The 12876-nt window shown below is 41.2% G+C and overlaps 1 protein-coding gene across 3 annotated transcripts; it reads left to right on the top strand.

The window, feature by feature from the left end:
- Positions 1-1986: 1986 nt before the first annotated feature.
- On the top strand, positions 1987-11914 carry Triml1 (tripartite motif family like 1). 3 transcript variants are annotated; one of them, XM_021170511.1, is made up of 6 exons: positions 1987-2504; positions 2732-2827; positions 4657-4887; positions 6571-6593; positions 6747-6844; positions 11062-11914. In XM_021170511.1, exons 1-6 carry the CDS (start codon positions 2079-2081, stop codon positions 11598-11600), a joined length of 1413 nt encoding a protein of 470 aa, XP_021026170.1. In that variant the 5' UTR covers positions 1987-2078; the 3' UTR covers positions 11601-11914. The 3 variants fall into 3 exon arrangements, with proteins under 3 accessions (XP_021026170.1, XP_021026171.1, XP_021026169.1); XM_021170512.1 differs by having other exon boundaries at positions 2007-2504; positions 4654-4887; positions 11065-11820; XM_021170510.1 differs by having other exon boundaries at positions 2007-2504; positions 4654-4887; positions 11062-11820.
- The last annotated feature ends 962 nt before the right edge of the window (positions 11915-12876 follow it).

Here is a 12876-nt window from a genome sequence, read left to right as displayed (position 1 = left end):
GTAAGATCTGTTTCCAGCCAAGTGAAGACGGTCACTGTGTAGTAATGTGACTCTTCTGTTTGTTCATTTAAAACATTTATTTTCAATGTTTTTAGACGGTCTGACAATGCTGTAGGCTGGTCTAGCTTGTACTTTGCTCCATAGCCCAGGCTGACTTGTAACAAGCAATCCTCATTGTTCAGCCTCCTGAGCCCTAGAATCATGGGCACCATTCACTATCCCTCATTTGAAAACGTCCTTATCACTGGATAGGTGGGGAAAATTCTCCTGGTTAGAAATGAACAAGGCACAATTATTCTTTTGTGACACTTATAAAAAAAGACAATTATTTATTTGGAAGAAGGAAGTGCAATGGAACAATAGTGGGAATTGAAGCTAGAAGATGCCCATCCCCTAATTCCAAATCAGAATGTGGGCTCTATGATGCACTCCAACTCAACTGTGAGACCTGTTCTAGACTCCCTCTAGGTTGGGATATGAATTGCATTGAATAGTGGTGACATTTCATATATCTTTTTTCCTATGATGACATTTAATTTAGAGTTATTGTCTATTTATTTTGGGGGGAGACTTTTGCTTATGACTAGTTTCTAACAGCTAATGTGAAGCTGTGTCCAAATCGCAGTCTGGAAATCACCTAAGCCAGGTGCTTTTGTGATGTCTCACTGATGCCACCTCTCTTGGTGTGTTTAAATTTGAATCCCAGTTTTGAAAATGCTTGTACAAATCACAGTTGTTTAACATATTTGAATAAACATCTTCACCCTGTATCTCTGCCCACCAGGCCAAGAAGTGATGGATCAGTGACTTCAGAAAGGTGAGTTTTGGTTTGTCAAAGTTGAAGATAAGACAACACCTAATAGCTAATAAGAAATGGGTGGGGGATGGGGAAGCAGCTCAATTCTTAAAAGTCAGGGACAAAAGGTTAATAGGGTAGCTTTGGTAATATAGATCTGCAGAAGGTTGCCAAGCAGGATAGCATCAGGGAATATACACATGGCATGGTGCACTGAATGGAGCTTAAGATATACTCCCTAGCAAATATCATATAGAAGGGCATGACAAGAACGATTCACGGTCACATGACATTCTGGTTTTATGGCACTTGGCACTAATTGTAGAGATCACCAAACATAAATCACTGTACTATACATTTACGTTTTCCAACATCAAGAGAAAAATGTTTGCCCACTCAGTTTCTGCCAAGTAAGAATTAAAAGAGGGTCAGGAGGTTTATGACTAGTTTGAACATTTCTAGAAGGTGAAAACAAGCAGCAACATTATATTTCTACCAAGATAAGATTCTTTCTATCCAATCCATGGTGCAATGGTGTCTTCAGGTAATCTTCAAGAGTGTCACTTAGCTACTTTTCACGATGTCAGCTGGGTGAGCTTCGTGGTCTTCCAGGGTGGAGGGATAAGTATAAGTGTCAATTCATTGTGTGTCTCAGGTCAAGGAATAGTTCAATGGTATAGTTCTCCATTAGGATGAATACAAACAAACAAATACACAGAGTACCTGATTACTGCGTGGAAAGCTTAAGCTTTGGTGAAATAGAGAAAAGGGTTTAATGGGAAAAGAATGCACGTTGTAGTTTTCTTCTTTCCCAACTAGTTTTGTCAAGTGCGGTCTACTGAAGGATGTAGCCCACACTTTCTATTCACGAATCAGAGACCTCTACAATTTCTGTGCTGGTATCCACTAAGTAATTCATTTTCGGAACCCCAAACTCATGTGTTTAAACGGTTTCATGGTGTCATTTACATACAGGAACTAGCTAATAAAAAAAAAACCAACCCACCAATCCAATTATATCAGAAACCCCGCATTTAGCATGTGGCACGCATAGAAAAACATTCAATAAAAGGTTGGGGCTGGTGATGAGTCAGTGCCCAGAAGTTCCACATTAAGTCACAATTGGCTTTGTGCTGGAGAGCTGGAGAGCACGTATCATTTGGTGTAATCAGGTACAGAGGAGAACAAGTTTCTTGTAATAACAACACAGCACCTGATCATCACCCAGCTGTGACTGAAGGGGACTTCTGTAATCCCAGACTAGAAGTGTAGCCTTGTCCTGATGTCCAACCATGAGAAAATATCCACAGCAGATTTGATGGAGAACCTCAGGGAAGAGCTGACCTGTTTCATCTGCTTGGATTATTTCAGCAGTCCAGTGACCACTGAGTGTGGGCACAGCTTTTGTCTGATGTGCCTCCTCAAGAGTTGGGAAGAGCACAACACACCTTTATCTTGTCCTGAATGCTGGAGGACTTTGGGAGCCCCGCATTTTCAAGCCAACGAGCGGCTGGGGAGACTGGCTAATATTGGCAGACAGCTGAGATCCCAGGTGCTGCAGAGCGAGGATGAGCAGAGCATCTGTGGGAGAATGCCAGGGCCCAGTTGGGTGTTCTCTGACGATGAGCAGAGTGTCATTAATGTCTCACCTCCTGGTCAAGGGACAAACAAGGCGTGTTTCTCAAGTGAGGCTGAGGAGCAGCACAAAGTAAGTTGGGATGCTCGATGGCAACCCAGAACCCAGAACTGGTCCTAGCCACTAACTCTCATCCAGGTCTCTGTCAGTAACAGCCATGGGCACGTATCTTCATGTAGCATGGTTCTTGCTTTCACTCTCTCTTTGAGAGCCTCAGTCATTTTCCAATGGCTAGTTTTCTTGATCTTGCTACCACTGCATACCCTGCTTATTTGCCAAGGGGTTCATTTCTATTGCAGGAAAAACTCCAGGATATCATAAATATTTTACGGAAAAAGAAGAAGGAAGTTCAGGCCATCCTGAACCATGAGAAGGAACGAGTGATGTTGTGTAAGGTCAGTGTCTGTCTAGTGTTTGATCTTGTGTGTGAGATACCTGCTGACATGTCAGGGGGAAAGGACCATTTTTTTAAAATTATTTATTCTATATATATGAGTGCATTGTCACTGCCTTTAGACCCACCAGAAGAGGGCATCAGATCCTATTACAGATGATTGTGAGCTACCATGTGGTTGCTGGGAATTGAACTCAGGACCTCTGGAAGAGTAGTCAGTGCTCTTAACCACTGAACCATCTCTTCTGGAAAGGACCATTTTTGACTCTTGGTCATAGGCAGTACCCTGCTGTTTGGCTGACTGCCACTGTGTGCTCACTGAGAAGTATCACAGTTCAGCTCGGGTTAACTCACCCCAGTTTTAACTTGTTTATCTTTCTTGACTAGTCTTTTATGATGGATCTAATTAATGTTATTTAAAACACAAGCAATGTATTTTCAAGATAGGATGGAAACTAGTTTTAAAAATGAGTCTCTCAGATGCTCAGGGTAAAAATTGCATGCCAATTAAAAGGAAATAAAGAACACAGGACAATGGCACATAGTAGATTGGATTATACTGCAACAAATGCCTGAGGTTTATCACGGATTTGGACTTGAATTACCTAGCAGTTAAAGCAAAGAACGAAACGTTTCCTATGGCACAGGCAGTATAGGTATTAGGGCTGGGGAATTTGCTCAGTGGGTAATAGCATTTGCCATGCAAGCCTCATGACCTGAGTGTGGGTATTCAGAACCCACATAAAAGCCAAAAGGACAAGCATTTATAGCCCCCTCATGATCCCTACCAGGAGATGGCAGACAGACATCCAACAAACCCCAGAAGCTCAATGGCAGGCTCACCTGATGTACACAGCGGTGACACCTTGTTTCAAACCAAGTCAAAGATGAAGATTGATTACACGGGAGGCCGTCCTATGGTCTGCACAGATGTATTATGTAAACACACACACAGTCTCACACACACACACACACACACACACACACACACACACACACACATCCATACATGCTAGTGCATTCAATGTGAATATTTGAGTCTCCCAATAAATGAAGAAAATGAGGAATTTTGCTTTAGACAGCCTTTCCCTATGTAGCCCAGGTTAGCCTTTTTTTTTGTTGTTGTTTTTGTCTGCCTTAACCATCCAATTCCTAGGATTTCAAATGTGGTGGTAGATCAAATGATGATTCATTGCACACTTTGAATTCTTGTTTTATTTGTTTTGTAAGACAGAGTCTTGCTCTATGGTCCTGGCTATCTGGGAACTGATCATGGAGATGAACAATCTGACCTCAAGTTTACATCTAATCCTCCTACCTCCACTTTTGCCTTCTGAGTTCTAGTTGTACATACATGTGCCACCAGGCTGGCTCATATCTCGAATTAAGTGCAACATCTTGTGATGTATTTCTAATATGTAACTTGATGCCAAGTTTGTTTTTAAAACCAATATTTGTCTAATAACGTACACATTCATGTTTCATAATTTTTTCCTTTTAAATTGTATTTCATTTTTCTACTTTCCTACTATTAACTTTAATTTTGTTTTCATTGTTTTCCTCTTAGATTTCAGTTTATTTCCAATTAGTGCTGATTACTCTGCATCACGCTTTTTGACTTCTTTTGTTTCGTTCAGTAGGAGTGACAGTTCTTAGATTAGAAAATCTGATTTTGTTGACTGTTGGGTACATATGCGCCTCTCAAAACTTTGTCCTCGTCACCCATCATATCAATATAAATTATACATTATAGGACTGTTTCTGTTGCTAACACGTGTGTGCATGTGTGTGTGTGTGTGCTTGTGAATTTCTCTGCACATGTGATAGCAGGAGGAGACCAAGACTTGTAAGCAGGTTGTTGTGTCTGAATACATGAAGATGCACCAGTTCCTGAAGGAAGAGGAACAGCTCCAGCTCCAGCTCCTGGAGAAGGAGGAGAAGGCGAACATGAAGAAGCTGAGGGAAAACGAGATCCAGCTGACCCAGCAAATCCGCCGCCTCAGTAAAATGATTGAGCGGATTGAATCTACCTGTCAGAACTTAACGTTAGAATCTTTTGAGGTGAGGCAAAATTCATGAGGACACTGGGGAAAAATTAATGCAAAAAAAAAAAAAGAAAATGCACAGTGGCTTTTAGTATTTCAAACTATAGGAACTACATTTTTCTATAATCATCTGAAAAATTAAATTCTGCCTAAACGTCATTTCCCTAAGGTATCTATCTGGGTATCAAAAATTCTTGAAAAGGAGGAGAAATCAAACAAGGTGAAAAGGAAACAAAAAACATTTCACAAACAAGCCCAGGGACGACTAGTTTCTTCTGGATCTGCTTCTGCACACACAGCCTTGTCTAGAAACTCACGATTTATTTGTAAGCCAGTGGGCATGGTGAATTTAATCTTTTCAAAGATCTGATGAGGGTTAAGTCCTAGTGTCATGTAGCCTACAGGTGATCATCACTTACAAAAGGGACCTAGGATAGCAAATATTTAATAATCAGATTGATGGCCGTTAAGGAGACCTGATTGCCCTGCAGCTAAAAGGTGGCAGGATCCATGCATTCTCTGTGCCAGGACCTCTGTTCAATCTTTGCCTACTACCTCCCTAGGCTACTGCACTCATTAACATCGTCTCAGTTATAAGCCACAGAGCCAACTTCCGCTTCAGGTCCCATTCATGATTAGACTCTATAAGGAGTGCTATCTAATTTTGTGTCTTCTAAATGACTAAAGAACATCATAAAACATGACATGGGCTTTGTCTCAGCTCTCGCTCAGGCATTTTTCTTTGCTCATCTCTGGTTCCTTGGCACATGAGGTTAATATTTGGCCTCAAGAATTAGATATTCAAATTTTAAAGGAAGGAGGGCTTAGGAGTCCCCAGTCATCTCTGAGCATGTCTAGGCAGTTAGTGGTTGCTGTGTGTGTGTGTGTGTGTGTGTGTGTGTGTGTGATATTATTTTTTATTGATGTAGTCACTGGTAAGCTGCCCATTCTCTGTACATAACCCCTTACCCACCCCCATAAATAACCCTAATTAAACTCTTTATGTCATGAAACAAATAAGGTCATGTGATTAGAATTGTGGATGTGTTGGGAATAGGAAAGGGATAAATAAGAGTGGAAAGAAGACAAGATCAAAATTATGTGCATATATGGATACACAAAAATATATTATTTACATATTGGAATGCATCAAAATACATACACATATGAAATTGTCAGGATGAAATCCATTATTATACATAATGAATATATGCTAAAACACATTTTAAAGAAAGGACATTTTAAGTGCTAGCAAGCTATCACTTAGTGGGTAAAGGTGATTGCTGTCAAGGCTGACCATGTGACTTCAATCCTTGGCTAGGATTCACATGGTCTGAGAGATCAGCCTCCCTTTAATTTTCCCTCTCACCTCCATATTTGTGTTGTGACAAAGTGCATTCCCTACTCCCTACAAATAAGATTTGTTTTTGTTTTTGTTTTAATTAAAGCTTAGATGTGAAGAAAGAGAACAAACAACTCTCTGGTCAGAGTGAGAAACATCTCATGTTCATTAAAAACCATCCTTAGAAAAAGCTGAGGCTTTACTCTCCTATCCTATCTGTTACCTCCTCTCAAGATGTGCTAGAATCATGGAAGTAGAGTCTAAGTAACTAAGTACGAGATTGGGATGAGGATCGATTTACGATTCGCTAGTGATGGAGATGAGTGCAGAGTAACCTTCTTTTCTTTATATCCCTAGGAAGTCAAAGGAGCCATGGATCGGTAGGTGTCTATTAGTCTATGGAGATCTGGTGCTGATGAAATACTGAAGGTGTGGGGAAGAGTATGTGGATATTGTTGCAAAGAGATGCTATGGACCGACAGGTTGGGTGTTATGTGTCACAGAGAGAATGAGGCTCTGTTTTCTCTTGGAAGGTATGAGTCCCTGTTGTTTCAGTCTCCAGAGACCACCATCACGGAACTGAGCCTGTGTCACATCACTGGGATGAGGGAGATGCTGCGAAAATTCAGCAGTAAGTCCGTCTTCTTGTCATATCTCCAGGGATTTCCATAGTTAAGCTCAGCACATGTTATGGGTACCCCTGAGTTCTTGGGCAGCTTCTTCTAGCATAAAAGATTCTTCTGACAGGAGGCTCTCAGTTATAGTATTTAGAGTCAGTGCTAAGACACCAAGTTGTAAACACTGCCTATGCTTGAGCCAAGACACAAGAAGCCTTGTTGGATGTTCTGTCAGGCTCTGCTTGTTGTCAAAGGGTTCTGTGATATGTATACACCATACCCAGCACATGCAATATCCCTCTTACATTCTTTTGTTTTAATCCCTGTGTGTGGTCAGGCAGTGGGAGTGATTGTGGTACGGGTGTGTATATGTGTGTGAGAGTAGGAGTTTGTGCCAGTCAATGGGTATAGAGGTCAGAGGACAACCTTGGGTGTTAAGTCTTTGACTCTACTTTGTTTGAGGCAGGCCTCTCTATTTGTCATGCCCAGATTCTTTGGGAACATTTGAGTGGCAACTGAATTGGATCGTACCTCTGAGATGGGAAACATCTTTGTTCAAAGATGGGAGTATGTATAGCCTGATACCATTATTCAAAGATGATGGTATATATAGATTGATGTAAGTTGGGGCGGAGGGGTCCTGACGTTGCCAGGTGCATTGTTTGGAGATGGGTGTGTGCACACTCTACATGCAGATAAAGGATCTAGAATGTCTAGTACATTATTGTATGCTTATCTACCTCAATGCGGGCAAATTATCTCACAGCCAGTGAAAGTTTGAGGTAGGGATGAAGACCTAGTAGTTCACATGAGCTGCATGACAGAGCTGTATGACATTGTCACCGGGATGCTAACTCACACAAGGCTGCATTTGACCATGGCATAGTGGAAAACCATGAATTAAAAATTTACTATCATAATTCTCAATGATTTTGTAATGTTAGTAAAATTAATCTGTATGATTTTAAATTTTCTTTTAAACTCAGTTTTGTTTAGTTAATTGTTTTGTATTTGTTCAACAAGGTCTCATGTAGCCAGGCTGGCCTAGAACTCCCTATGTAGTTAAGGTTGATCTTGACCCTCTTGCCTCCACTTTCAAAGTGCTATGCTTGTAAGTTTGTGTGACCACACCAGGTTTACTTCTCTCTCTCTCTCTCTCTCTCTCTCTCTCTCTCTCTCTCTCTCTCTCTCTCTCTCTCTCTCTCTCTCTTTCTCTCTCCATTTATTTATTTTTAAGTGTTAGGGATAGAACCCAGGGCTTTGGGCAAGTTAGCCAGGCCTTCCACCAACACTTTGATACCTCTGACCCATTTTTCAAGTTTTTATTTATTATTTTTAAAGATTTACTATTAGCAATGAGTATATGTGTATGAATGTACATGAATTTGGGTGCTCAAGGAGGCCAGAGGTGTCAGGTCCCCTGGAGATGGTATTCTAGAATGTTGTGTGTCATCAGACATGAGTGCTGGGACTCTAACTCTGGTCCTTGTGAGAAGCATCATATACTTCTAACTATGGAGCCTTCTCTCTAGCACTTGTCATTTATTTATTCCCTATGTATTGTTGCATGCAATATGAGAATATTATAATTGCAACAATGATTAAATACATTAATGCATAGGAAATAATTTGCACTTAGAAGGAGGGTAACAAATTACCCATTTGTCTTCTATCTGAACTGCAGAAATCCTGCCATGTCTAACAGCAAGGGTGTCCTGTGTAAAGAGATAAACTGGGATTCTAAAACTGTCTAGAACACAACTTTTATTATAGTCAGTTTCCTCTCATCCTCACAGATGTGCCTGACCTCTCTTCACATGACTCTACTCTGCCTCTTCTTGTAGCTTTACTGTCTGTTCCATGGGCAGTGAAAAACAAGCTTGGAGATTCTGTTCTGTGTTCTGTTTGTTTATTTTGAGATTGGGTCTCATGACATAGCCCAAGCTAGCCTTAAACTCATGTTAATCCACTTGCCTAAGATTCCTAAGTATTGGAGTTAATGACATTAGGCATCAAGCCCAGTTAGAGGTGGACTTTTTCTTTTCTAAAGGAGTCCATTTTACCAAATGCACTGAAATTAAATTGAAAACTTTTTGTTTGTAGAAAAAAAAAAAGAATAGAAATAGATACTGTACAATAGAATTCTATAGTATAAACCAAGCTGGTCTCAAATTTACTATATAGAGTTTGGCCACAAACTTGGTTTTGAAACCAGATATTGCTGTGTAGTCCAGGCTGTTCTTCCATTCATTATGTAGCCCAGACTGGCTTTTAACTCATATCCTATTACTTTATGGCTGGGGTTGTTTGCCTGCCTAATGCCTAAGTTAAAAAATAGGCCTAGCAAAGAATGTTGAACATTTCTTTAGGTGCTTCTCAGGCATTCAATATTCCTCAGTGGAGAATTCTTTGTTTAGCTCTGTACCCCATTTTTCAATAGGGCTACTTGGTTCTTTGGAGTCTAACTTCTTGAGTTCTTTGTGTATATTGGATAATAACCCTCTATTGGATGTAAGGTTGGCAAAGATCTTTCCCCAATTTGTTGGTTTTGTCCTATTGACACTGTCCTTTGCCTTACAGAAGCTTTGCAATTTTATGAGGTCCCATTTGTCAATTCTTGATCTTAGAACATAAGCTATTGGTGTTCTGTTCAGGAAATTTTCCCCTGTGCCCATGTTCTTGAGGCTCTTCCCCAATTTCTCTTCTATTAGTTTTAGTGTATCAGGTTTTATGTGGAGGTCCTGGATCCACATGAATTTGAGCTTTATATAAGGAGCTAAGAATGGGTCTATTTGCATTCTACATGTTAACTGGCAGTTGAACCAGCACCATTTGTTGAAAATGCTGTCTTTTTTTCCACTGGATGGTTTTAGCTCTTTTGTCAAAGATCAAGTGACCATAGGTGTGTAGGTTCATTTCTGGGTCTTCAATTCAATTCCATTGATCTACCTGCCTGTCACTGCACAAATACCATGCTGTTTTTTTATCACTATTGCTCTATAGTACAGCTTGAGGTCAGGGATGGTGATTCGTTGAAAATAGTTTTTGCTATCCTAGGTTTTTTGTTATTCCAGATGGATTTGAAAATTGCTCTTTCTAACTCTATGAAGAATTAAGTTGGAATTTTGTATTGAATCTGTAGATTACTTTTGGCAAGATGGCCATTTTTACTATATTAATCCTGCCTATCCATGACCATGGGAGATCTTTCCATCTTCTGAGATCTTCTTTGATTTCTTTCTTCAGAGACTTGAAGTTCTTGTCATACAGATCTTTCACTTGTTTGGTTAGAGTCATAGGAAGATAATTTATATTGTTTGTGACTATTGTGAAGGATGTTTCCCTAATTTCTTTCTCAGCCTGTTTATCCTTTGAGGGGGAACAAAATACCTATGGGAGGAGATACAGAGACAAAGTGTGAAGGAAAGACCATTCAGAGACTGCCCCACCTTGAGATCCATCCCACATACAATCATCAAACCCAGATACTATTGTAGATGCCAACAAGTGCTTGCTGACAGGAGCCTGATATAGCTGTCTCCTGAAAGGCTCTGCCAGTGCCTGATAAATATAGAGGTAGATGATCACAGCCAACCATTGGACTGAGCACAAGGTCCCCAATGAAGGAGCTAGAGAAAGGACTGAAGGAGCTGAAGGAGCTTGCAGTCCCATAGGAGGAACAACAATATGAACCATCCAGTACCCCTAGAACTCCCAGGGACAAAACCACCAACCAAAGAGTACATATGGAGTGATCCATGGCTCCAGCCAAATATGTAGCAGAGGATGGCCTTGTTGGATATCAATGGGAGGAGAGGCCCTTGGTCCTGAGAAGGCTCTATGCCCCAGTGTAGGGGAATGCCAGGACAGGGAAGCAGGAGTGGGTGGTTTGCTGAGCAGTGGAAGGGGGAATGGGATATGGGGTTTTTGGAAGGGGAACCCAAGAAGGGGATAACATTTGAAATATAAATAAAGATAACATCTAGTTTAAAAAAAAAGGAAAAAGTAGACCTAGCTGGGCTTGGTAGTATGTCTAAATCTCAGCACGGAAGAAGCTAAGGTTAGAGAGAACTGCCAAGTTTAAGGCCCAGCCTGGGCTACTTGGTTAGAATCCTGTCTCAAAAAAAGACCCAAATAAATAATAATAGGACTATCTATTAAGAATTTAGGTTAAAATTAATATATTTGGGAGGTTACCAAGGATGTCAAAAGATTTGTTCTCTTCTTGCAGCAGATGTAACTCTAGATCCAGCCACAGCCAATGCTTACCTGCTTTTGTCCGAAGATCTGAAAAGTGTTCGGTACGGAGGGACCAGACAGCAATTACCTGACAACCCAGAGCGATTTGATCAGTCTGCAACTGTGTTGGGAGCCCAGATCTTCACCTGTGGGAGACACTACTGGGAGGTGGAAGTGGGAAAGAAGACGGAGTGGGAAGTGGGGATCTGCAAGGACTCTGTGAACAGAAAGGGGAATCTCCCCAAACCGCCCGGGGACCTCTTCTCACTCATAGGCTTAAAAATTGGCGACGATTACAGTCTCTGGGTTTCATCTCCCCTGAAAGGGCAACATGTCCGAGAACCCGTTCATAAAGTTGGTGTGTTCTTGGACTATGACTCTGGACACATAGCCTTCTACAATGCGACAGATGAGTCCCTCATCTATAGCTTCCCCCCGACCCCTTTCCATGAAGCTCTCAGACCTATCTTTTCCCCTTGTCTTCCGAATGAGGGGACTAATACAGACCCTCTTATCATCTGCCACATCTGAGGGATATGCCCTGAGCCTTGAGCAAAGACAAGGTGGTTACTGCATTCAAAGACATCACACATCAGATTACCCAGAACAACAACAACAAAAAAATCCTCCCTCTCCCCAAAGACTTTCCACAAACCCAGTTCTGCAATGAAGAGCTTATTAAAAATCTATTCAACACCAAAAATAGAAAGATGATACCCTGCCTTTAACCCAGTTGATTATCTGAGCTATGCTGTGTGTGCTGGCGACTTAACAGTGTTGTCACTGTCCGTTTTTACCTGTCAACCTGTCATAGGCCAGTTTTATAAATATATGGCATTTTTTTTTCAGTCTGTTTATTTGCTTTCTGAGCGCTGTGCAGTTTGGGTTCTTACCTAATATGTATAGCCTTGCCTGTGTGGCTGCCTTGTAAATGAATTCCTCCGTCAGCTGAGCCCTAAGCCTCCTCTGGAAAGCTACTTTTCCACGAGGCCTGACATACTCATCCTCGGGAAAGCTTACATGTGCAGGATGCTGTTAATATTTGTCATCATCAAGACTATTCATGTTAGGGTCTTTAAGAGCCTAGAATGTTCTATAGTTTATTGCAGCTAAAGGTCTGGTCAGGAAATATATCAAGGCAATGGGTGCTGAGTGGTTTGGGTTTTAGCTGAGATTGCTGGCTATACATCTGACACTTCCTAAGAACAGAAGTCCTTTAGTCCCTGGAAGGTAGGTATTAGCCTTTCCTACCTCAGAGGAGGATAGGTGTGCTGTCCAGGTGGTACTCCTTTGGGTGAATCTCACATCACCTGCTAGGGGAGTTAGGTCTGCAGAGATTTGTCCTGTTTTTGCAGTCTTGACCTTTTGAGCCTTTTTCTGTCCCCATTTTTTAAAAAAAAAATAAAAATCTACCTTATCTTGAAGAATGTTACCAATCCTAGTGTCGTAGAAAAGACCAGCCAATTGATAGGGCTTGGCCACCATACAGCTCCCTAATTATAGGTTTCTAAGGGGGAATTGTCATTGGCTGTATCTAAAGTGGATTGAAGGGAGTGGTGTGTGTGTGTGTGTGTGTGTGTGTGTGTGTGTGTGTGTGGTATGGTGGTGCATACCTATAAACACAAAATTTGTAGGGTGGATGGAGGCAAAGGATCAGGAATTCAGAGTCAGTTTTGATTATGCAGTGAGCTTGAGGCCAGCCTGGGCTTCATGAGACCTTGCTTCAGAAACAAAGCTAACGCTTTACTCAGCACGCAAAGCCCACATGATGTCAGCAACTGGGCTTTGTGCTAGAGTTCCTGCTCAT

This window comes from Mus caroli, chromosome 8 (assembly GCF_900094665.2).
Source record: "Mus caroli chromosome 8, CAROLI_EIJ_v1.1, whole genome shotgun sequence".
Lineage (NCBI taxonomy): Eukaryota > Metazoa > Chordata > Mammalia > Rodentia > Muridae > Mus > Mus caroli.
Note: the sequence above shows the minus strand (reverse complement) of the source record. Positions and strands in the feature narration are given on the sequence as shown.

Excerpts from the sequence above, each read along its gene's own strand:
- Triml1 (XM_021170510.1), top strand. The coding sequence starts at position 2,079 with ATGTCCAACCATGAGAAAATATCCACAGCAGATTTGATGGAGAACCTC. Across the intron at positions 2,828-4,653 it reads AACGAGTGATGTTGTGTAAG|CAGGAGGAGACCAAGACTTG; the intron begins GTCAGTGTCTGT and ends CACATGTGATAG. Across the intron at positions 6,845-11,061 it reads GATGCTGCGAAAATTCAGCA|CAGATGTAACTCTAGATCCA; the intron begins GTAAGTCCGTCT and ends CTCTTCTTGCAG.